The 26,606-nt window shown below is 36.7% G+C and overlaps 1 protein-coding gene across 23 annotated transcripts in view; it reads right to left on the reverse strand.

Moving 5' to 3' along the window:
- Window positions 1-26,606, reverse strand: part of LOC110465162 (protein polybromo-1-like) — a 57,914-nt gene that overhangs the window by 11,710 nt on the left and 19,598 nt on the right. For 9 of the 23 annotated variants that reach the window (XM_021520805.1, XM_021520793.1, XM_021520789.1 and 6 more), the window contains 24 exons: window positions 25,157-25,283; window positions 24,177-24,344; window positions 23,906-24,043; window positions 23,689-23,777; window positions 23,373-23,415; window positions 23,105-23,191; window positions 22,275-22,487; window positions 22,003-22,082; window positions 21,222-21,360; window positions 20,641-20,742; window positions 20,222-20,296; window positions 19,226-19,372; window positions 18,837-18,997; window positions 15,507-15,679; window positions 15,209-15,306; window positions 14,529-14,600; window positions 11,318-11,413; window positions 9,528-9,671; window positions 8,015-8,056; window positions 7,613-7,654; window positions 6,938-6,952; window positions 5,393-5,512; window positions 4,548-4,583; window positions 2,676-2,862 (listed from right to left, as the gene is read on the reverse strand). In XM_021520805.1, coding sequence (XP_021376480.1) covers window positions 2,676-2,862; window positions 4,548-4,583; window positions 5,393-5,512; window positions 6,938-6,952; window positions 7,613-7,654; window positions 8,015-8,056; window positions 9,528-9,671; window positions 11,318-11,413; window positions 14,529-14,600; window positions 15,209-15,306; window positions 15,507-15,679; window positions 18,837-18,997; window positions 19,226-19,372; window positions 20,222-20,296; window positions 20,641-20,742; window positions 21,222-21,360; window positions 22,003-22,082; window positions 22,275-22,487; window positions 23,105-23,191; window positions 23,373-23,415; window positions 23,689-23,777; window positions 23,906-24,043; window positions 24,177-24,344; window positions 25,157-25,283 — 2,594 coding nt within the window. Of the gene's footprint in view, window positions 1-2,675; window positions 2,863-4,547; window positions 4,584-5,392; window positions 5,513-5,624; window positions 5,751-6,937; window positions 6,953-7,612; window positions 7,655-8,014; window positions 8,057-9,527; window positions 9,672-11,317; window positions 11,414-14,528; window positions 14,601-15,208; window positions 15,307-15,506; window positions 15,680-18,836; window positions 18,998-19,225; window positions 19,373-20,221; window positions 20,297-20,640; window positions 20,743-21,221; window positions 21,361-22,002; window positions 22,083-22,274; window positions 22,488-23,104; window positions 23,192-23,372; window positions 23,416-23,688; window positions 23,778-23,905; window positions 24,044-24,176; window positions 24,345-25,156; window positions 25,284-26,606 lie in introns of all 23 variants that reach the window. The other 14 variants (XM_021520786.1, XM_021520800.1, XM_021520799.1 and 11 more) reach the window with 14 other exon arrangements.

Consider the following 26,606-nt stretch of genomic DNA (forward strand, 5'->3'; position numbering starts at 1 on the left):
CTGCAAACGAAACCATAACATTCAAAATAGCTGTCTACAAAAACTACAACAGAAAAAACAAAAATGCCTAAAAACAAGCACTGGGTTGGGGGGACAACTATCTGCACATTTCAATGGGCAATATGCAATTATTCTTTTAAGATTAATATGGTTACCGTGAATTTTAATATTTCATCCTTACTAAAATTTATGTTTTGCCTAAAATGGCATTATCGATTTTTTGTGGGTGATTTTTGCATGTTTTTTTTTAATTCAATGAGTCCGACTCTAATCTGGTGGCTGCGTTATTGACATATAGTGGAACTTCCCTAGACCAATCCTTCTTTAAAACGATAACCAACTCAGAACGAACAAAATGGTGTTTTATTATAGTAATAATGAACTTCCCAATATTGATCCCTCTTAATCCCGAACTTCGATCTCATTATCTGACATCGATCTCATTATCTGACTGATATAGTTGAAATATTCTCCAAATCACTTTGAAAACCAGCCTTACCAGAGCTACTCTTTCACGAGGTTCAACAAACGGACCATGAAATCAACATCTGTGACAGGAGTGTTTGAACGCATTGTGGCTTAGATTGGGGCACCTGCTAATAATGTTTTAAAAACAGTAGCTACACTGAAAGGATTGTTAGTAATATACAGTGTGTTATCAACACGGCCAAGTAGAAACAAAGCTGAATCATCACATGTTTCACCCCTGATAGATCTCAAGACTCTATCAGAACAAACAGAGCTAGAAAGCCACTGATTCGCACCTGATTTGCATGAGGCTTCATAGGGTTTATTCTTACATCAGATACATACACACGAGAGGGAAGTCATCACGGAATGTTATAACGGGTAATGACGTTATGCTAATTAACGCAGACTTTCATTGTTCAATCAAATTTACTCTTTCTTATGATACAAACATTTACTACAACTAGCACAAGGTATAGTAACAGACTGAATGTAGGGAGTTAATGAGTCTGGTTAACAATGGGTTTATTCTCATCTAGAATTATGTACAAAAACTGTTTACACGATCAGATAATTTATCATTTTTCCCCCCGAAGGTTACCTGTGACAAATCTATCGCAAATGATATGTTTCATATACTGTACAAAAAACATCAGAGCAGCTTTATCCGGATCCGGGTCAACTACATTCACTTCTGCAACCCAAACCCTCCCTAACCCAGCCAAGTGTTTCTGTCCCAAAAAAGGCAGGTTTAGAAAAGTTCCACTGTAATTGATTTGATTGAAAGTGACTCTTTCTTGAATCTGTCTGTAAAACATTTAAGCAAAAGATGATAAACCAAAACATCTTTTTTAATGATATTTTCAGTCAGGAAAGCGCTGTTTAAATTGTTGACGGCTCAACTTGTCTCAGCAGGGATAACAATGCCAAAATATGAGCACAAAAGTACATAACATATTGGTATAAAATAAGAATGTTAAGTAAAAAGCAGCGCGGCAAAATAAAGTCACAAAACAGTGAGCATACTAATAACAAAGCACACAAAAGCCAAAATAATACTATCATTCTAATTGATGCAAAAGTTATACAGCATAAAACAAAACTTCTCCTCCTACCACCACCAGCTGGCTGTGTGTATACCAGGCCAGTAGTGTCAACACAAAGCATATTTTATTTGAAGCAAAAATAATATAGTAAATAAGAGGAAGCTACTCGGCATACCACCACCAGCTGGCTGTGTGTATACCAGGCCAGTAGTGTGAACACAAAGCATATTTTATTTGAAGCAAAAATAATATAGTAAATAAGAGGAAGCTACTCGGCATATCACCACCAGCTGGCTGTGTATCTGTTTTTATGGGCCAATAAAATGGACAAAAGATATCCTTTTAATTTAAGCAAAACTACAACAACAGGGAACTATTAAGCAGCGTACCACCACCTGTGTATCTGTTTTTATGGGCCAATAAAATGGACAAAAGATATCCTTTTAATTTAAGCAAAACTACAACAATAGGGAACTATTAAGCAGCGTACCACCACCAGCTTCTGCTACGTATATAAAAGGCCAAAACTGTATCCTTGGTAACCAAGTTTCCAGTTATCCTGTGTACCTCCAGCCCTTGTTACATGGTAGGACATCTACTTGGTACATTCTACAAATTGTGGGTGTTCAGAAATCCTTATATACCACTGGAGAACTGAGTAAAGAGACAATTTCAAATGTATAGTAAGATGTTAGTTCAAATCCACATTTCTTTTCAAGCTGCATCTATTTTGAAGAGAATCAACATTCTAAGTGTAGTATTTTGGGACTGAATACAACGAAAATTCTACTGCAGCTCTGATGCAACATGATATATTTCATTGAAGGGGGGGGGGGCTTCTTGTTACAGAGATGGTAGGACTTTATAGTAGTCTTGTCAGTCCATCACTGCAGAGATTGTACAGTGATGTGTGATAACTAAAATATATTCTCCATCCCCGGGATATCTAGATTGAGTGTGGGACTTATTACTTACCAATACCTCTTAGGGTGCCGGTCAATTTATAAGACGGAAGAAGATCGTCCCTTCTCCCAGGGACATTTGGAGCAGTTTAAAGACTTGTTACTTACCTCCTGGGGTGAAAGGTCAACTTGAAGAGCCTGACGAAGGCAGTCTCTTGTCCCAGGCACTCTGCGAGTAGTTAGGGACTAGGTGACTTACCTCCTGGGGTCATGGGTCGAGATGAGGAGCCCGGGGAAGCTCGTCCCCCGTCCCAGGGACTCTGGGAACGGTTGAGGGACTCATTGAAGGCTCGCTCTGCTTCTTGCTGTTTGGCTTGTTGTTCTTCTGCAACTCTCTTTGCTTTATCCTCATATTTTTCTTTTTCTTCCTTTGTCAAATTCCTCCACTAAACGAATATCAAACAATGTCACACTCTGCATGTATAATATCAATGAGATACATTATATATTGTTTCAAGATAAGAAAATAACAAAAATTTATTATGGAAATATGATTATTAGATAAAAGGGGACTCGACTGATTTAACAGAATGGGAATATAGGCAATGTCCTTTTTTTTATATTATAATTTCATTATGATATTATTAATATTTTCATTATTATAATTTCAATTGTCTTGTAAGCCATTATCACTTTATTTCAAACAAATGCCAGACAAGAGGAAGTGATAATTTAGAACATGGTTCATGCGTGATCTAGAAGACTTTAATTCATAATGTAACATGCATTACTGTTGGCAGAGATTCTTCATTCAGGCCTCTTAAGACTTCCTTAATTTTTTCAGGAAATATTTTGGAAAAACATGAAAGTTTAAAAAGTCATAGTAGTTTTATGACATAATAGTGACATAACAATATACATGATTTATCTGAAATGCATAAATCCATGCAATTTAACTGGCATGCACAAAGAGATGTTTAGATAAAAGCACTAAACTAGTGGATGTGTTACAGCCAACAAGGTCTGGCCGCCCACCACATCCAGATGCTGGTACATTGCTCTCAGACACCAGCAAGCTCAGATGTTAATAACCCCTATATCCTTATAAGGTTATAAGTATCAACATCCCCACATTACATAACCATGCGAAAAAGTAAACATCATACTATCATTTAAATGAACCTCACTGATAAATTATCACTGAACGGAAATTTAACTCATCATATAAAGAAGTAAGAGTATAAGAGTAAATATCTTATGGAATATTTCCCCTTCATGATGAAAACAATTTGAAGAAAAACATTTGTATACTCAATTTTTTGTTTCTTTCAATGCATTCCTCTATTTTATCAGAGAGAAAGACATAAACTGACTTATTATTTATCAGAAATTTCAATTTCAATATAAATGTAACACGTTATCTGGCATTAAGTGAGGATATGGTACCACAGTTGTAGTACATGTGTACAACACAGACCAGAAATCTTCCAGACTATACTAGCTAAGGATATGAAACGAAGAAATTTCCTTTGATACTAAATATTGATGCCTGTTGATTCGTTTTACAGTACATGTGGCATTTCTACTGTTTAAGTGTAAAATGAAAATACCGGTAGATATGCCACTGCCTTAAACTCACTAATAAACAGTATACAAACAACCTTCCACCCTTAATTAGTAAGAGACAACAGATCTTCACCTTGCATGCATTTTCTATATCATTGTTCTTTACCAGTTCAACAGCATATGGCAAAAATAGAATTGCATTCTCTCTTCTTCTTTTTTTAACAAAACTCAGTTGAGAAATTTTCTTCATGCAAAAACAGTTCCAGTCCATTCACATTGGAATACACCTCATTCCATATTTCACAACATTTATAATGTAAACTACAACATCTATTTTGTGAGCTACAACATCCATTACTTACAACATTCAGGTGAACAACAAAACATGATCCAAATACGAAGAAAAATAAAGCATTCCATAAAATATAGGGGAAGGAATCTCCCTAAACTCAAACTACCATCAAGCAACTAAAATAATTTAAAAGTGGAAATAAAATGAAAATAAAATAAATTATTAATAGAAATAAATAATAAAATTTTGAAATTCAAGAACGATTGCACTCACACCACGATCTAAACGAAAGCTTGTTTTGAAGCGAGACTGATGACAGAAAATACAGAATGCATTCTTAGGAAGTACGACCAGGTCATCCAGTGGGAGACAGAATAGAAGATAGCAGAGCATTCATCAGTTACAGTCATACCTCATTAATACAGACACTTTGCAACTGATTTCCATAATGCTAATTGCACTCACTAATCCAAAATGTCACATATTAAATTTTTGATAGCCAAAACAAAGTCTGAAAAGTTTTGGACTAGAAGCCTTTTTCTATCAGGAACCTTAGTTCTCATTAATAAAAAATATCTTCCAGTCCAAAAACAATGATTTGACATCAAATGACACAGGTCAGTGGCCAAATGATTACCTGGTACCCATGCAAACACCTGAGTGTATGACCAGAAACCAGACTTCTATGCAACATGACACTGTGATCTTGCCTATGGTACTCATTATTACTGTGTAAGAGGTAACCGATTTGTAGCTTCGTGAGGATATCATCTACAAAGTTGATATATCGTTAAACCTAGTAATTCATTCACCTTGACATTTTTCTTCTGGGGACCAAAGTTTCTGCATTAACGAGGATCAACTGTATATTGATTTTGACAGATATTACTAATAAAGTAACTGGCTTTCTCTTAAGTAAATACTTAATTTTCAAATCTTGGATAAATTCCATTTATATTGAATATCCTATAGTTATTTCCTCTTTTTTATACAAACTTAGAAAGGAGAGAATTTGGTTTTGTAATTATACTTAAATATAGATTTAATAGTCAGAAGAGTTACATATTTATGATATGGTAAAAACTGTTAAAGTTTCAATAATTTTCTGACTCAATTACCTTCTCTCCGACTAAACGACTTATTTCTCCGAAAGATGTAGACGGGGCCTCTTGCGTGATCACTTTGCGCATTTCTTTGGAAAACAATATGTAACCACTTGGGTGGCGACGGGGCTTCTCCTACAATTTACCAAAAGCATGCAACAATATAAAAGTCATGCAATGCACATGCAAATATCTACTATGGAGACCACAACATCGAGGCGGAGGTGCAGTCACACTAACATGTTACCTTCAGTCCCACAATACGACTTATCTCCCCAAATGTACAGTCAGGGTTTTCCTGTTGAATGTGTTTGCGGATCTCCCCCGAGTATACAATGTAGCCACTTATTTGTCTCTTCATGTTGCTCTTAGCCTAAAATGTTAAAGTTCATTATCAGCATCGATCCAATCACGCTCCTGGAAAATATTTGTCCATGATGCAGTTTTTGAAGAAATATCAAGTAACAGAATATAATGATTAACAAACATAAATTGTAAACAGAAACATAGAAATTGAGATTTTATAAACAATGAAAATCAAATAAACGTAACATTCTGCAAAGAAAACAATTAAGATTGATGTCATAAAATGAAAAGGCACAATAATCACATATATGCATGTTGAATAATATAATAAATATAAATAGTATAAGTGACTATTGAAAATTACTTTTGATTATGTAGTACTGTAAAGCACTTAAGAGTAACTTTGAAAATTGTACCGGGCACTATTTAAATGCTGTGTATATTATTATTATCATTGATAAAATGATAACAGGTAAAATAGACATCTTACATATTAACAACCCTGGACCCTGATATTTCTATAAACTGGTTGTTATTTTCTGGTTATAAGATTCACACACTAGTATTACGTATTTCCAAACACCACAAACTGATTAGATGAAGACAAAATAAATGAAGGAAATACGGTTATGTCATAAAGATACAATTAGCAGTTACAGAGTAAAGAAAATGTAACAAACTCGCAGAAGATTTGGAGATTTTAATTGTTAAAAGAGATTTTAGTTCAAAATAAATGAAATGTTGAAATATACATTTTTAAGTTAATTCATTTCATTCACCCCTAAAGTTACATTTAAACCTAACCAAATCAAAGACTGGGCAAGTCCAGTTTAAATATGTAGGGGTGAATGAGTTAAAGATGAAACTTTTTGTGTACAAGGTAAATGTAAACAATTTGACAGTTTTTCTTTGATGATGAGAAAATGAAGATCTTGCATAAAACTACAATTCAGTTCTACATACTAGACCATTTTACTGGAGGATTTAAAGGATAATCTTCTGCAGAATAAGAAATTTTATTAGTGAAACACATTGAAGATAAGAAAGACAGAGTGATTGATGATGTAGCACCTGCATAAGTATTAAAACTTTCCTGTGCACAAAACTCTCCACTGGCCAACAAGAAAACATACACATACAACTGGTGCCGAAATCTCTGTTAAATTTAAGACCTCACATGCAAAGTGCATGAATTAATAATTAGCATTAAATCAATTAACATGTAACAATAGGGAAAAAAGCCTTGAAACAAACCCCTGCAAGTTTGTTCTGAAATGTCAAACAGTTGTGTCCTTTTCTAGTAGCATTCCATAACTTATGAAGACTTGCATTACTGACATAGTAGGCTAGTTTATTTGAACACACAGTTGATATTGTTGTCTGTTGGACAGCTAAAAAGCATAGTATATGCCTACTGGACAAAGGATGCAGGAGAAGGCTATACCTAAACAAGATTTTAGACATGCCCCCACTGAAGTCGGCTACCTACTCAAAACTGGCCAAACAAACAATACACATGGACAAGACAATACTGATTATACTGATACTAATAGCATCACATGATTATCTTTTTTTCAAATATCCATATCATGAGTGACATTATTTCGATTCACTTGGGAAAAGATTAAAACATCACTGATCTTTCATTATTAAACAGGAGTCCTCACTGCAATACTACGACATAACCTCACCGAGATCTATCCCGACAGATGACTATTAGCCATGCATAAGCCTTTCAAGAACACCTGCACCTTGTGGTGATTTCCATTGATAAGATGCAGAGTTACTCGTCCAGCAACAAAGACAGCGATGACAAGCTCTGACGTTTCCTCAGTGGGGGCACACATATAAAACACACAGTTTATAGGGAGACCTAGAGTGATGTTAATGCTGCACCTACGGTATCTACACTTATTGACACAAATCTACCTTTTTCAGGACAACTTTTTCTTTTGGTGGGTCATCCTCAGTCTAAAATAAAGTGCAAAAAAGGGTACACTACACCAATACGCAACACTATGGCTTCAGGGACATGGCAACGCCACAATGGCAGCTGTCTATTCAGAATTGAAATCTATGGTATTTAAAATGGTGTTGACATTAAAAAACAATCCAATGATATATTTTTGATATGCTAATGAGATAGGAAATGAAATGTATCAATGATGACAATTTGTCTTACATCAGCCATTACCATAGCAACAAGATGCCAAAGCCTCCTGAAAATGAATAATTTACACCAAAGACACAGGAAAAATCCTCTAGCAGCGTGTAACAGCTTGAGGATTTTTATTTGTTTTGGACATACATGCCTAACTACATAACATCTACCTTTTTCGGGGGACATTTTTCTTTAGCATGGTCATCCTCAGTCTAAAATAAAAGTGCAGAGAAACAAGTACTACTAAAGTCATACAACACCTATACATAGCAGACAATGATCAGTGTAAAACTACAAGTGTTCGTGTAACATGGAGGTTGTTACTGTTGCTATGGAAATAGAACTATGTGAAGATAAATGGCCATGACCACTAAAAAGTCATTCATTTCATCACAATAAAAATCTTATCCAAGAGACAAAACTTGTGATTAATGAATAAATATTTTATCTTTAACCATGTTAATTTGAGTGGACGTTACTGGGCATTACAAAGGTTATTGACAGCATTAGCTATAAAATTCTCAGGTAGTGTGATTGTATTTTCTGAATTCAAAAAAGATTCCTTAATCAGTTCATAATGTTGAATGAAAGCCTGACACTGCAGAAGGCCCAAAAGACAGGCATCTCTTGATAATCAGTATCACATTTTCTGGCATTACAAGTGCGTTTATCTGACGTAATTGGGTTGCTACTATATATAGCTAGTTTCCCAACAAAAACAGCAGACTCAAAAAAGAAAATTATTTCAATAGAATGAACTTAAAGAATACTGTTTTGTGATATTTTGAAGACAAGAACTTGCGGTTAATTTGGCAGGGAAGAAATGTTATCAACGAAAGGAAATTGAATAATGATGTCTGCAACAGTATAGGGCAGAGTTACTCCAATCTGCAGTATTTGTAAGGTGCAATACAATATATGTGAACATTGCATTAAGCATAGACTAATAACTTCATATAAATGCTTTAGTGACCAATCAAGGAACAAGAGTAAATCATGAATGCTATAGATTTATATGAAATAGAGTATTGGTGTCCTGTTCATTACAATTCTACATCTAAAATAAAACGTATGTGAAAAAATGCCTAACCCAACCACCAACAAAACATATCAAAGGACTCCTGGGCTACGTGTATATCACGACAAGCTTAATCTACAATCTCACAAAATATTCACGTTTGCTATTTCAGATATTTTATATAAACTTGAACCGCCCACAACCCACTGCCGTTTGTCAGGAGTCCTTGGGCATGTTAGTGTAGTACATGAAATGCTACAGATGTATGCTGATCACAATGTTACGTACAGATACAGGTATGGTTAGAGGAATGACCTCCACATCCCGTCATCATGTAGTTATCACAGTGTAACCTGCAAACACTTCCTGAATCTTTCTATGGAGGTAGACAGAGCTTACAAAACCCAGTTGAGAAGCTTTTTCAATTCTATTACAACATTTTCTCCTATGAGACTTGGAATGTCTCGCAAACAGAAAACATGATTTAAATGCAAATTTCAATAATGTTTTAATATTGGTAAAAAATATTTTTCTAAAGCATCAAGTCAACCTCCATATTATATCAAGGCGTAAAATTGCACAAAACTGTGAAACAATATGACTACCAGTATTTGTTTTAATAATAATACATATCCCGATACAGCCACTGATGTAGTCCCACTGACCTTTTTAGGAGGCTTCTCTGGGACAGGAGTGACCTCCATGGACACGTTGAGTGTGTCGTCAGCAGTCTCGGTGTCGCCATCCTGCGAGTCTTCCCCATCCAAATAGGGCACATCCACAACCTTCAACAGCAAGGGCGAGGGCTCCTGAAAAATTGGCCAATACCAAAGGGTTATGCTCAAGCTGCAGGAAGCAAAGCAACATGTAAGGAGAGTACAGTTCAGGCAGAGATTCTCAATATGTATGCAGGATATGATGATGATTTGGGCGAGTTGTTGAAGGCAAGCAGTGATGGCAGAGGACCAGATAGTGGTCAGATGTATAGGCTTTTGGGGAAAGATCCTATGTAAGTAAGTGATCCGAGTAATCAGTGGGACTAGTCCAACCTGATATCTGAAGTATGGCATTATCAGTTATCATCACAATCAACATATTACATTCATTAACACTGGCAACTCTTACCCTTCTTATTACAATAAGTAATATTGACTACTCCTTGATTTTTACCCCATTAATGTCAAAAACATAATACTGACTATTATGAAGTTTGTTTTTTTTTAATTTAAATTCTGAAAATTTAGTCAGCTGCCCTTTTTTTTGGGGTCATCTCTGCTAAAGCTAAATATTGGAAATATTTACATCGGATAGTGTACATTTTTACTATTGAAGCATAGGAGCTTACAACTGATCAAAACTCAGTTTTAAGGATGCATTAAAAACAATTAAAAACAATTACTAAAAGTAACATCTGTAACATAAATAATTTCTCTACCTTTCTACTCAAACTTAAAATCCTGGGTCAGTTTTAGGCAAACACATTTATTAATACATGTACTGGCCGAATAAAACTGTGAAAGTTAGAGGCATTGAAAATTACAGCACTGTACAATATTGCACAAATAACAATTACTCAGACTGACTAAAACATGCATCATATATAGAAGGGCAAACACATCAGATTCAAATATAAGTAATTTCAACTTAATGAATTCTTCAAAATAAAATAAATCTAGATATTTTAATGGCTTAATCTCTTTTACCTACACTAAACAACTTTTATTAGAACTAAATCTCAAACATAATCCAAATATTTAAGTGCATTATTCACATATATGATGATCAACTGTTGCTAATATAATGATCTACAAGGGGTTAAATACGAGGAAGCCATTAGCATATTTTACAGGCAGTTATTATGTTAGTTTAAATAGGGAAATTATAGGGACAATATAGGGATAGCTTGTCATACTGATGATACAGAATGACATTTTAGGTTTACAATATGGGGGTGGGGTGGGGTTGGATGGGGTGGGGTTGGTTTGGGTGGGGTGGGGGGCGCATGTGCATTGCATGTGGTTACATTAGATTGAAAATATAGTGATGTGGGGGCTACATTACATAGACAATATATATATGGGAGTATTGCCTTAAAGGGACAATATAAGGAACGCTGCATTAAATGGCCAACAAAGAGAATGCAGCAGCATTATAGGCAAAGCTGTATTATCCAAAATGCTTGGGTTACTGTGATATACTGACTAAATTAAAGATGCCATGTTAAAAAGACAATACAGAAGGACAATGCATTAGAGAGACAATACTGCAGGATTTTGCATTATATTGGCAATATAATGGGACACTGTGGAAAATATGAGTAAACCAATGGAGCCATAATAGACCCATATGGATCAGTATGCATAGCGTGTTAGCTGAATGATTAGATATTGTCAGGGCCAGCATTATGATGACAGCCTGCGGGTAGCAGTGTTAGTGCCGTGATGTAGATGATAACCTGATGATGGTGGTGCTGTCGAGGGGTGGGGTGGAGGTGATGATGAGGTAGGACATAATGAACGTTGTTGTTGTTGTTTTGTAGAGGAGACGCGACCTGTAAAACAGTTAATAGAACCACACTGAACTGACCAGTACATAGCATCACTGCTTCACCTCACAACAGGTCAGTCACTAAAACCACACTGAACTGACCGGTACATCGCATCACAGCTTCACCTCACAACAGGTCTGTCATCAGGACGACACTGAACTGACCGGTACATAGCATCACTGCTTCACCTCAAAACAGGTCAGTCACTAAAACCACACTGAACTGACCAGTACATAGCATCACACAACAACAGGTCAGTCACTAAAACCACACTGAACTGACCAGTACATAGCATCACAGCTTCACCTCACAACAGGTCTGTCACTGGGACCACACTGAACTGACCAGTGCATAAAATCACTGCTTCACCTCACAACAGGTCTGTCACTAGGACCACACTGAACTGACCAGTACATAGCATCACAGCTTCACCTCACAACAGGCCGGTCACTAGGACCACACTGAACTGACTGGTACATCGCATCACAGCTTCACCTCACAACAGGTCGGTCAATGGGACCACATTAAACTGACCAGTACAAAACATCACAGCATAACCTCACAACAGTTCTGTCACTAAGACCATATTAAACTGACCGGTACATAACATCACAGCTTAACCTCACAACAGTTCTGTCACTAAGACCATATTAAACTGACCAGTACATAACATCACAGCATAACCTCACAACAGGTCGGTCACTAAGACCATATTAAACTGACCGGTACATAACATCACAGCATAACCTCACAACAGTTCTGTCACTAAGACCATATTAAACTGGCCGGTACATAATATCACAGCTTCTCCTCACAACAGGTCTGTCACTAGGATCACATTAAACTGACCGGTACATAACATCACAGCTTCACCTCACAACAGGGCTGTCACTAGGACCACACTGAACTGACCAGTACATAATATCACAGCTTAACCTCACAACAGGTCTGTCACGAGGACCACACTGAACTGACCGGTACATAATATCACAGCTTCACCTCACAACAGGTCTGTCACTAGGACCACATTAAACTGACCGGTACATAATAACACAGCTTCACCTCACAACAGGCTGGTCACTAGGACCACACTGAACTGACTGGTACATAATAACACAGCTTCACCTCACAACAGGTCTGTCACGAAGACCACACTGAACTGACCGGTACATAATATCACAGCTTAACCTCACAACAGGTCTGGCAATAAGACCATATTAAACTGACCGGGACATAATATCACAGCTTAACCTCACAACAGGTCTGGCAATAAGACCATATTAAACTGACCGGGACATAATATCACAGCTTAACCTCACAACAGGTCTGGCAATAAGACCATATTAAACTGACCGGGACATAATATCACAGCTTAACCTCACAACAGGTCTGGCAATAAGACCATATTAAACTGACCGGGACATAATATCACAGCTTAACCTCACAACAGGTCTGTCACTAGGACCACACTGAACTGACCAGTACATCGCATCACAGCTTACCCTCACAACAGGTCTGTCACTAGGACCACACTGAACTGACCAGTACGTAGCACCACAGCTTAACCTCACAACAGGCCGGTCACTAAAACCACATTAAACTGACCAGTACATAGCATCAAGGCTTCACCTTAATAACATCAATCACAACAACACAACAACAGATCAGTCACACAATAAGAGGATAATACAGTCAAACTCTGTTTTTGGATCTTGTCTCGCATACCTGTATAATATTCCCAGCTACCTTTGAGACAACAAATTTTGACTGTAGTATGTTATGAAATACTGGTAGAATTACTTGATAATAGGCAAACCAGAGATCATTTTGGGTCAGAAAAGTTATTGCTCAATTTTGGCTAAATTCAAGCAAATCGAAAATGTGATTAAGCTTCCAATACAAAATCTAGGGAAAAGTTGCCCATCACTAAAAAGATGATTGGTCATTTGGAATTTTGATGGGTCAGTGGCCTTAGCTCTCACCAAAATGATCCCTGGAGAGACATTAACAGGATAATGTACCAGTATTATAAATACACACTTGCCTAGAGGTGATTATCAGTCAATTAGTCTCACTTCAGTGTTATAGGCTATATCTAATTTAATATAAGCTAACACACACTGCATCAATATTGTATATATCAACATCTCTAGCTGTCTAGCCTAAAGCCTCGTCAAAGTTTTACATATAATATCGGCATCTTAAATAGTCTCTAGAAACGCTTCTACATTGTTGTACATAAAAAACAAATATCTCAGGAAAAAATTACACCAATTACAATTCAATGTTGTACCTAAACAAAATATAATACAAACACCACTCAAAACAATTTTTACAAAGTCACAATATCATTTTTATCATTCCGACTCAAGGTTGACAATTTTGGGAGGACAATCATCTGACCTTTGAGCCCAGTAATATATTGGATGTGTCTGATCCAGACACAGGCTCCTACAAGGAAGGATGGATTCAGAACATTTGGTACTTTTGTTATACCATTAATATATCATTTCTTAATAATCTACGCCATTTATAATAACATGTATTACATACTGCTGGAGAAATCAATTACAGAAATTGAAGACACCACATTGTTTTTTTTGTTTTTTTAATCTGAATTTATTTTGGCTCTGTTATCACTCATTGTCAGGAAATGCCATTGAAAATTCCAATATCTAGATACTGTTATAATCGAATTATTCGAGGTTTTACTCTTAAATTAATTCCTTCTGTGGAAATTTTTGTCATGGCAATGTTGCTGAATTATGACTCATGTAAAATGCTCATACGAGCATATTTTCGCACAGATGTAGTATTACAAAAATCAGCACAAGTTTCTACATTACACAGAGTATGTGTGTCCGTTAATACTTGGTCCTACCAAACATTGTAAACCCTGTAAATAACTACGAGACAGATTTACCATTGTGTAATAATAATCCTCAAACATGAGATGATTTACAGTAAAATTTGGACAATTCTTGCTCTGTATTCCATTGACTGGAGTTAATTCACCGACACTAACTACAAGTCTAACATAATTGTTTACAAACATGCTGTAGTGTCATTAACTTCTCCCTATACTAATATCCTGGTACAGCACACATATGGTACCCACCTTTTGTGGAGTAATGGGCTTCCTAAAGAAGTACAACTCATCATCTGTAACTTTTGGAGATAAAACATATTTCTGAAAATAAAAATTTAAAAATAAAATAGTTTTTAACGACTTTTGCCGTTACAATTAGATCAAATCTAATAGTCTACAAAAATCATGAAGATATATATTTCCCCCCATAATTGCACAAAATCAAAACTATAAATATATACAGAGTTTGAAGAACTTTCTGATTAATCCATGATTAGAATAACATCCAGACTTGGAATAATGCTGAATTTAGAAAATGGTAATATATATATGATATAATGAAATAACAACCACAAAGTCTTTTGAATTAATGTTTCTATGACATAAACATGTTTCAAATTTCACTAAATTGTATTATCCATAGGTTGCCACTGCAAACAGATAAATTTTGCAAAATTTTCTGAAAATGATCCACCACAAATCATCTCAATATGTTCAGAAATTCAGATCAGTTTTGAATAAATCAGGAACATAATATAGACTGCTGATAACTTGAAGAGAAATTTCAATTAAACTATTAGACTATGTATCAGGAAAATGTTAAAAAATAAAATATCATTCATCTAGCTTCTAAAATCATTTTCAATACCTATGCTTTAAAATATCACAATAACTTTAAAATATAAATTTTATGCCACATTATTTTATACCTTGAGACCTTTCCCCAACTTCTTAACCATTTTCTCCAGCTCAAAGTATTTTGATTCACACAGGTAAACATCCTCTTCTGGGGTTTCTGTGACACGATCTACAAACACAATCAGAATCCACACATTTATTATTAAGTATCAAAAGAGATTTTATTCTAAACTCAATTTTTTTTTAGCATAGCTAAAATGTTTATCAAAGTTAAAGTTTGAAATCTCCTTGACAGGATACAACTAAGAAATGGTTCAGATTGAGAAATTCTTTTATCTTTTCTCATACAATTGAAAATACTTGACTTACTGGTTAGGTAGTCTTTGATATGTAGTATAGAACATCTGCCGGCAACTCTGTCTATACTGATGGTGTCCTCAATACCACAAGCAAACACCTCGTTCTTGTAAAACAGTCGGGTCGGTGAGTGCTCAATGTCCGATGGATAGATATACCAGGGACCATTCAGGTAAGTTTCACCACTGGTAAGTAAACAATCATGTTCGCATCAACATCACATTTTATTTGTGAGGAAACTTCTTTTCTTTTTACTTCAATGTTTGACAGGTTGTAATCTTAAAACTCTACAGCCTGTGTACAATATGTAATGATTCTTTCCCCCTTTATCAAACAACTGACGACTTCTGGAGAGTATCTGTCCAACTGTTCCATATTCTATTTACTGCATAATGGGATATTTTTGCCACAGTTTAACTTTTGCTTTTTTCGCCCTCCACAATGAGGGTGAATTTTACATTAAAATAAACAAGTTTTAAAACAACATAAACAGCAGTTATCAAATGAGAAGGGTTCAAGTAAATCTGGGGTGAAGGGTTCAAGTAACTCTGGGGTGAAGGGTTCAAGTAACTCTGAGGTTAAGCCAGGGTACAAGTAGCTCTGGGGTGAAGGGTACAAGTAACTCTGGGGTGAAGCAAGGGTACAAGTAAATCTGGGGTGAAAAGCACAAGTAGCTCTGGGGTGAAGGGTACAAGTAACTCTGGGGTGAAGGGCACAAGTAACTCTGGGGTGAAGGGTACAAGTAACTCTGGGGTGAAGCAAGGGTTCAAGTAAATCTGGGGTGAAAAGCACAAGTAGCTCTGGGGTGAAGGGTACAAGTAACTCTGGGGTGAAGCCAGGGTACAAGTAAATCTTGGGTGAAGGGTACAAGTAACTCTGGGGTGAAGGGTACAAGTAATTCTGGGGTGAAGGGTACAAGTAAATCTGGGGTGAAGGGCACAAGTAACTCTGGGGTGAAGGGTACAAGTAATTCTGGGGTGAAGGGCACAAGTAACTCTGGGGTGAAGGGTACAAGTTAATCTGGGGTGAAGGGTACAAGTAACTCCGGGGTGAAGGGTACAAGTAAATCTGGGGTGAAGGGTACAAGTAACTCTGGGGTGAAGGGTACAAGAAACTCTGGGGTGAAGGGCACAAGTAACTCTGGGGTGAAGGGTACAAGTAACTCTAGGGTGAAGGGCACAAGTAACTCTGGGGTGAAGGGTACAAGTTAATCTGGGGTGAAGGGTACAAGTAACTCCGGGGTGAAGGGTACAAGTAAATCTGGGGGGAAGGGCACAAGTAACTCTGGGGTGAAGGGCACAAGTTAATCTGGGGTGAAGGGTACAAGTAACTCCGGGGTGAAGGGTACAAGTAACTCTGGGGTGAAGGGAACAAGTAACTCTGGGGTGAAGGGCACAAGTAAATCTGGGGTGAAGGGTACAAGCAAATCTGGGGGGAAGCAAGGGTACAAGTAACTCTGGGGTGAAGGGTACAAGTAACTCTAGGGTGAAGGGCACAAGTAACTCTGGGGTGAAGGGTACAAGTAACTCTAGGGTGAAGGGCACAAGTAAATCTGGGGTGAAGGGCACAAGTTAATCTGGGGTGAAGGGTACAAGTAACTCTGGGGGGAAGGGTACAAGTAACTCTAGGGTGAAGGGCACAAGTAACTCTGGGGTGAAGGGCACAAGTAAATCTGGAGTGAAGGGCACAAGTAAATCTGGGGTGAAGGGTACAAGCAAATCTGGGGGGAAGCAAGGGTACAAGTAACTCTGGGGTGAAGGGTACAAGAAACTCTGGGGTGAAGGGCACAAGTAACTCTGGGGTGAAGGGTACAGGTAAATCTGGGGTGAAGCCAGGGAACAAGTAAATCTGGGGTGAAGCCAGGGTACAAGTAAATCTGGGGTGAAGGGTACAAGTAAATCTGAGGTGAAGCCGGGGTACAAGTAACTCTGGGGTGAAGGGCACAAGTAATTCTGGGGTGAAGGGCACAAGTAACTCTGGGGTGAAGGGAACAAGTAACTCTGGGGTGAAGGGCACAAGTAAATCTGGGGTGAAGGGTACAAGCAAATCTGGGGGGAAGCAAGGGTACAAGTAACTCTGGGGTGAAGGGTACAAGTTAATCTGGGGTGAAGGGTACAAGTAACTCCGGGGTGAAGGGTACAAGTAAATCTGGGGGGAAGGGCACAAGTAACTCTGGGGTGAAGGGCACAAGTAAATCTGGAGTGAAGGGCACAAGTAAATCTGGGGTGAAGGGTACAAGCAAATCTGGGGGGAAGCAAGGGTACAAGTAACTCTGGGGTGAAGGGTACAAGAAACTCTGGGGTGAAGGGCACAAGTAACTCTGGGGTGAAGGGTACAGGTAAATCTGGGGTGAAGCCAGGGAACAAGTAAATCTGGGGTGAAGCCAGGGTACAAGTAACTCTGGGGTGAAGGGCACAAGTAAATCTGGGGTGAAGGGCACAAGTTAATCTGGGGTGAAGGGTACAAGTAACTCTGGGGGGAAGAGTACAAGTAAATCTGGGGTAAAGGGTACAAGTAAATCTGGGGTGAAGGGTACAAGTAACTCTGGGGTGAAGAGTACAAGTAAATCTGGGGTAAAGGGTACAAGTAAATCTGGGGTGAAGGGTACAAGTAAATCTGGGGTGAAGGGTACAAGTAACTCTGGGGTGAAGGGTACAAGTAACTCTGGGGTGAAGGGCACAAGTAAATCTTGGGTGAAGGGTACAAGTAAATCTGGGGTGAAGCCAGGGTACAAGTAACTCTCGGGTGAAGGGTACAAGTAACTCTGGGGTGAAGGGCACAAGTAACTCTGGGGTGAAGGGCACCAGTAAATCTTGGGTTAAGCCAGGGCACAAGTAGCTCTGGGGTGAAGGGTACCAGTAAATCTATGGTAAAGGGTACAAGTAACTCTGTGGTGAAGGGTTCAAGTAAATCTTGGGTGAAGCCAGGATAGCAGTAAATCTGGGGTGAAGCCAGGGTACCAGTAACTCTGGGGTGAAGGGTACAAGTAACCCTGGGCGAATATAGATTTTACTGGCATGGGTCGAAAGTTTGACTGGTACAAAGTTTCCCGGTATACATAAGAAACATACAGACAATCAATACTTTAACAAAGTGCTGTCCAACAATATCTATACAATTATTTTAAGACCCTTTTTCAAAGGTCTGGCACAGGTTTCTCCAGCAACAGGAGCCAAGCCCATACTGAGTACCAGGCTAGCACACCAGTATTTGCAAACAATGTCAAATAGCTGTCGACCTGACAGTTGACTGGGGCTTATGATATAATTAAAAGCATAATGTAGAAATAGTCAGTTTCCCCCAAATAAACACCAACATCCAGTCATTGTATATGATACTTACTTTCTGTTGACCCATATCTTATCAATCCTGCAGAGCAGTTGTTTTTCTCTGTCTGACTTTATATACACCCCATCCCCTAGTTTGAGGATGCCAGCTGCGGTGTTGAGTTGATCATAGTACACGCATCCTTCCTCTCCGTTCGGTATCTCTATCTGTACATCCTGTTTACATAGAAACATACATCAATTTATCGGCATACCCAAATAGCGTTCAGCAACAAAACTTAACCAATCTACATTGATATCTTACTTCATTAACTATTATTAAATCTGATATTTGTTTTTATAAAAAAGTCTTCCTTTCTGTGGTAGATGTGTTATGATTGTATAAGATATACACAACATATCAAAACAATTGATCTGGACAACTCTATTATTAATAATACTAACCAGCCTCTTTTTGTCTAGTATGCTAGTGTCACAATCATCAACGATATCCTTCTCCTTGTCTGCAAACACTGACGCCACGCGTACCGGTACCAAGGGGATATCACGTGTGACCACATTCATGTGTTCATTCTTGATCGACTGCCAGATCTGCAAGGAACAAGCACAAAGCAATATAGTGTCAAATGGCTAAATATCATTTAAAGTATTTTTAAGGTGTTACCAATAGACCTTATAAGGGTCACGGGACAAAATCATTACTTAGGCAATCCCCACAACTCCACATAGAGTAAGATAATGTCAAGTGATAGAACCTCATTAGATCGAGAGATCATGTGTGCCTCCAGTAGTGAGAACTTCATCAGTGCTAAATTTGAACTTTTCTCTTTCTATAGAATTAATATGATGTCAATAGTAAATACAGCACTTTGTACTGATATGTTTTACACTGTCCTTCCACATTGAGTGTTGTTGTTTGACCTACTGACTTGAATAGTAATGTGTAACTAGAGGAGTCTACATATATAAGAATTTTGAGAAAGAAAGTAGTCTCTTTAATTGTCACCTGGTAGCCATCATGTTCATGTGATCTGTCCCAAACTGAATATGCACTTAACAATCAAAGACCAATGGAACCCTAGTTGTGAGATTTTAACATATTTTTTCCATGTACATTCTGAGATAGAGCTATAATAAACTTCAAAATCCAAGATGGCCAACAGGCAGGCATCTTGTTTTTTTATCAGTCTCATATTGAACAGTCACAATTTTGGACCAAGGGAACCTACATATTAAATATGAGAAAGATGCTTTAGGTATTTTCAAAGCTATGGATAACATATTGTACTTTTCTTTTCGCAAGTATATAAAAAGTCAAAAGTTTTCTAATTAAGGAAACTAGAAAGTTCAGAAATTATTCATGAAAACAAGTCAGTGACCTAAATTCTGAGGTTGATCCGAGTTTGGATTAAGGCGGGATCTCAAAAGTCAAACACAAACCTTTATTTTCTTGAAGCATTTATGTTTAGCAACATATCTGTTCTCACACACGTACACATCATGGTCAGGTATTCCCTGAAAAAGTTATAGGTAAGGTTAAAGACTGCACAATGGTATTTCTCAGATACTTATAATTGTATACAATGAAATAATACAAAAGTTTCAATTATTTTTTTTTAACTGCCTGGCTTCCTCAGGCACTTATTCTAAATGTAATTATAGAACAAAAATCTAATTTCTAAATTGAATAAATGTGAAAATATCAAATTACATTAGTAGTTTTAAGCATATAACTGAATGTCAGAATCAAGGAAGTGAAATGCTGATGACATCAACATGTTACAATAAACATTTATTGATTCTTTAATCCACACACTGGAGTCTGCCTTGTTGAGTGTATGTAGGAGTACGGAACCTACCTCAGGTCTGTACTTGAAGTAATCCTTGACAAACATGATGTAGCACTTGCCGATGACTTGTGTCAGAGGAATACTGGTGTACGAGTCGCTCTTCAACACTTCCTGTTAAACAAGCATTACTGGTTTTAGTTAATCATTCTGCACTTGTTTTTTTTAAATATTTTGATATAGGAAGATTAACTTTCACATTTTAACAATTCTAGAGAATTTATTTGCAGTCATCTTCATGCACCATATTTACAGAGATCTGCAAAGATGTAAAACTGAGAACGTTTGACAAACTCGGACATCTACTGTTTCACAATCTCTAAGAAAATACTTTGTTACATCAGAAACAAGCAGGTAAATACCAGATCATGGAATTGAAATTATCCATCAAATAAGAAAACCTCTATTTATTGGGATTCAAATAAATCTGTGAACTATCACTAACCCCTTCAGTCATAAAACTGACTGACAATCGGCGATACAGTACAACAGCTCACTAACTTACTGTAAAGATTCAAACTGATTTTTTTTAATTGAACTCCAAAGCATATATTCTTTGAGTCAACTTTGAAGTCTGCTGTGTATTTACAAACCTTTTCCAGGAACTTGCGAGTGGCGAGGTGGAAGGTCTCATTTGGCCTGTAGAACCAGTTGCCATGTAACATCTGTGTGTCTGTCTGGTCCACAAACAACTTCTCTATACACATGATGTGTGGCTCCTGGCCCTTCTCCCTGTCACAGGTAAATAATCATTGATAGATAATATACATTGTAATTCATCATATATGTTTGGGCAGGATAAAATAAAGGCTTCAACACAAGGGACCACATTATCCCTCCCTGGATTCTTAAGTAATCATAGCAAAATCTTCACATTAATGGAATTTCAATTAGCCAAATTTTATTATTCTAACTTCAGATATCTTCAGTATTCCTTTAGCTGAAAGTCAATTGTTGTTCTTTCCCATTTTTAAGACCTTTAGTTTGAAGTCAATTTAGGGTCCCATGTCAGTTTTACATTTTTGTATTTTTAGGCCTTTATCTTGAAGACAATACTGTCCAATGTCCATATCCTACTACCTTTATCTATTTCAAGGCCTTTAGGTTTAATTCCATTATGATCCCATGTGCTTTTTACTTCTATGTGTTCTAACAGTGAAATTATCTAATAAAGGTTTATCAATGGTTTTGGTCCCAATGACTTTGATATAAGGAGGTAAGGCTGTGTATTGATCATACTGGTACTCACAATATCAACATATCAAGGTTAACAGTATTAAATCATCAGAATCAGAAGTAAAATCAAACTACTGTTGGTGATATATATTTCAGACATGATTTATGTAAGCCACTATATCACAAATGTTAACCTACCGTGGCTCTATGTAGACAAAGTCTCCTACATGAAAGATCTCCTCCTTGTACCTGAAGCTGTCCAAACCACCTTCACTGGGCTGGAAATAGAACAACCTTATATTAAATGGTAAAATGAATGCAAACATCACATCTATATTACCAATATAACAACTGAGCAGAAGAGTTTGAAGACAATTTTTTCCTATTCAGTAAAAAAACAAACAACTTTTCTCTCAACATCATGCAAATGTTGCTCAGACAAGTCTGTGGCCTTTACAGAAACAGCTTACTGTATTGTACTCCTCTGCCTCCTGCCGAGCACGCTTTTCCTCCATACTTTGTTGCTCCATTGGTAACTTCTCTATCTTCTCTACATCCAAAGCGGCCTGTAGGTGGCGCTCTGTGTAGCTGAGAGCAGGTGTGAGCAGTATCTCACCGTTACGACATGTCTCATCCCTTGTTTTGATAAAGAACAAGTGCATCTCTATCGCATCTTCATACAGCTGTAATGACCAGAACGCAATCTTACAAGATGCCATAAAAATGATCTTCTATAATAAAAAACAACAACTGCAGCTCCAGAATACCCTTCTAAAACGTGTTGTTTTATTCTTTTCAAATTGTATTTTATTCCCCAAGCAACTTTTGGGAGGGATACCAGGATTGGGGTGCCCCAGGCTCATCCCTCTTACATAATGTAACCTCACACAGGAGGCCTCTTTCCCTTCATTCTCTCTCTTTTTTTAATTTCTTCTCTAAAGCTGCAAATCTTTCTTTCTTTTTTTATCATTCATTACAATAACAATCATATTTAATTTGACCGAAATGATATATAAATTGACACAAACCATTCCTTCTTTTTGTGTTCAAATATTGAAAGTACGTTCATATTTATGAATTCACTTATGTGCCAAAAATCTTGCTTTATTGATTTGGGATTGCCATATTTTCCTGAAATATCTATAGTAAACATGTGTTTGGTATGAATCCCTGTGGACCTAAGCAATAAGTTTGCTATAAGCAAAAGTGAGGCATAGGATGATGTTCATGACCAATTCTATGCCAAGAAACATAAGTAGGGCTTGCAACAAGAAGTCACATTTAACACATTTTAGTGTACCTGAGAGTCAGTCCTGCTTAGTCGTCGAGCTCTCTCAAACACCTCAAACATGTCTTCCTGGAACTTGTCAAATCGTCTATATCTACCCTGTAACAGAAAGACAACTGCTAATTAGCTTTAAGTTTATAAATCTTCACATGTTAAAGTTTAACTGTAACTATTATTAAACTATTTCCTTTTCTTCATAGATCAATTTTCAAACTTAGATTCACATCCATATATGACTTAATAGGATCATGTTCTTTAACAACGATCAGATCTTAATTACCTTGTCTAGATTTCTCTTAATCTGGTCAAATGACAGGGGTTTTCTGAAAACAAAAAAAAATGTAATTTTTATCCAATTATGAGAGATTTTCTGTAAAAAGAATGACAGAACTTTCATATAACTAAACTGTTTGAAAAATGAAAATAAATAATATAAATCACATGATAAACATGAACACTGCATATAAGATATAAATAAAATTTCCCTCCAAAAAAGTATAAAGTAAAGCTTGCAACACAGCTGATCTGAGGAATTTAACAGAATTTGTTTATTTATAATTTGAGAACAATAAGCTGAAGAATAAACAAAGACTTACTCTTTTTGTTTGGATGTTTCCAGATCTTCATCGGGATCCCTTTCAGGAAGTTCAGCAAAAGAATCACTGTAACAACGGCCTTCTTCATCCTGTTGTAATAGAAATATCATCATCAGCTTCAAAATCCTAACGATACATTCAAATACTTTGCCTTAGATTGCTAATCATATGCATTTACCTGGAACCTTTTCTTAGCCAATAACTAACCAAGCCTTACCTGATAATTGTAAGTAGATATAAACAAACTGGTCATCATTTCCAGGACACCAGCCCGAACATCAGGAATATCATTGACTCCATCATTACTCATCTCCAACTTCTTCTCCAGACACACCCTCTGCAGGGTCAGGGCATCCTGAAAGTTAAAAGGTCAAATGTCTCATGTTATCTTTTTGAAAGAGAAATGTTTAAAATTACGATGATATTTAACATAATTTACAACATGCCCCTGTAACTCTATTGTGAGGAGGGGATACCATAGTACACACCTTGTAGATAAGGGAGTCTGGTTCATTATATTTGCAGGCGTTGTCAAACATCTGGACGAAGTCGGCCACCATGTCTTCCACCGACTCGTACTGGTTGGCAGTCGACTTCTGCTGGATCCTCTGCATGTCAACAGGCTTTTTGATCACCTCATAGTAGTCTGGATACTCCTGGGGAGGGACAAACAAATAACAAACTTGATCAAAGTTACATCGGTGTACCCATAATTATGTAGTTTTGAGGACAATACCAATATTTGTAGACTATCAAACAACATGACAAATACTGGGAGTCCATTGGAGGTGTTGTTGCTGAAATGAAAGGTAACCACAAGAACTTAATATTTTCAGAGACAGTTTCGGAATAATATTTTTGCTTTGTAATGACGATGAACACCAGTGGAGTTGTGCATTTAAGCTTTCAACCACCAATTCATGTTTCAGGGTCATATAAAATAAAACTTCAGTTGGCCTTTTTAACTCTTTGTCATTTTTAATGAAATAATGAATTTTCAATGAAAACAACAATGTGGCCCAAACTAAGCTTATTTTTGTTGTCAATGGCAGTCCCAATGAGTATCATTGAAGTAATGCTACAACATGTCCATAAAATGCTGAGATTTCAGAAATTAAAGGGAAAACTATGTGATGAAAAATTATTAAAAATATTGATGAATTTAAAAAAAATAAAAATTTGAATCTACCAGTGAATGATCATTCATATACCACTCCACTGAGCACTCAACTTCACATGACACAGCTGTATATGACCCTCTAAATAAACTAGTCTGAAACATGAATGCCCTTGCTTTCTCTCTTTGTTCCATAAATCACTAAAGTTTTTTTTTATCTAAAGTAACAATAATCTTGACCTTTGATTCATGATCAGTACACTGATACACAAAACTCCTTCGAGGTATCATTGTGATAAGCACTTGTTTGAGGCTTCATCCAAATTTGATGAAAAAAGAGTCACTACTTACAGTTTTGAGGGGAAGTTTGAGGAAAGGTGTAGCCAGAGCACGCCCTCGAACATCTGTGTAGTTGTGTATAGTGTTGTAGATGTCCTGGAGTTTAGTGGGCAGTGGGGTCACCTTCTTATCCTTCATCCTGTTGGTGGAAACATGGGTCAAATACCATACCGACATATCGTCATTTCTTCTATGTTAAAAGCCAACACAAAAACACCTGTCACTAGAGACTGAGAGATGAAAATTACCATAGAAAATATTTACTAGAGAATCTCACAATTCTAACTTTTACATTTTAAATGATACATGTACTTTCAATTTTAATTGCTGAATAGATTCTTTTTCTTTTATCATAATTTTTACTGAAGCATTTATAATGTCCTAGAAAGGGACTTACACATATATTATTGAAATATTGTAGACCTCAATATGAATTCAAAATATATCATGCTAGAAAAACTAAATAAATCAACGGCTGTTGCATAAATCTGAACTTGTGAGTTTTAACTATAATGAAAAGGACTGATCAAGGAAATAAAATAAATATCAATGAAATTCAGATCAAAGACTTTCCGAATGTCAGAAAACATGTGTATATATTTATGCACTATTTCTTTCACCATAAAAAGGTGATATAAGCTAGCAGATTTCTAGCCAATTAGCATGAATGAAGATCATTTACTGGTATCTATTTTAGCTGACATCAGGAAATCTTAGTCCACTGGTATACTGTTTACTGTTTGCTCAAAGCCTCCACAGAACTGAGTGGTAATACAAATCAAAGGTAAATTTAATGTTAACGGTTTTTATTTTTATTTTTTATTGTATGCAAGATACTTAACTCATTTACCCCTGAAGACACATTTGAACTCTTCAGATTCAAAGGTTGGAATAGTTCATTATGAATTTTCAGGGGTGTATGAGTTAATTACAAATTGTAAATATACATAAAACTTACAGCATTTATATATCAGATATCTCTAGTCATAGAAGAGTTATTTGTAACCACAGATATTCATCTGTGTATATATATAAGGTCATAATAATAACTGGAGTAAGGAAGGCTTTGAGCAGCATAGGAATAATTCACATTCAATAGACACAACACATACAACAACGAAAGATAGAAGCAGGTCTAACTGATGTTCCAATGAACAAAACAGTAAAAGTTGATAGGTCAGAATTGCTTTTATCCTGTTTGCCGTATCTCAGGTAACAAGGTGAGGGAAGAAGGGAATGAGTGAGAAGGGCCACTCATCAAATGGCATACAGTAGTGAGTGGGGCCCTAACGGTGAAGTGGAACACTGTATCACAGTAACAGTGTAACACACAATGAACAGACAACATTCTAGCCCAATCTCTACCACCACCATAATTTATCAGGTTTCTACTATTTCTGCACAAGAACAGGTATTGAAGGTTCTTTCACTCTCGTACCAATCTGTACAAATTTGGAAATAT

The sequence above is a fragment of the Mizuhopecten yessoensis genome, unplaced genomic scaffold, assembly GCF_002113885.1.
Source record: "Mizuhopecten yessoensis strain PY_sf001 unplaced genomic scaffold, ASM211388v2 scaffold11059, whole genome shotgun sequence".
NCBI classification, from domain to species: Eukaryota; Metazoa; Mollusca; class Bivalvia; order Pectinida; family Pectinidae; genus Mizuhopecten; species Mizuhopecten yessoensis.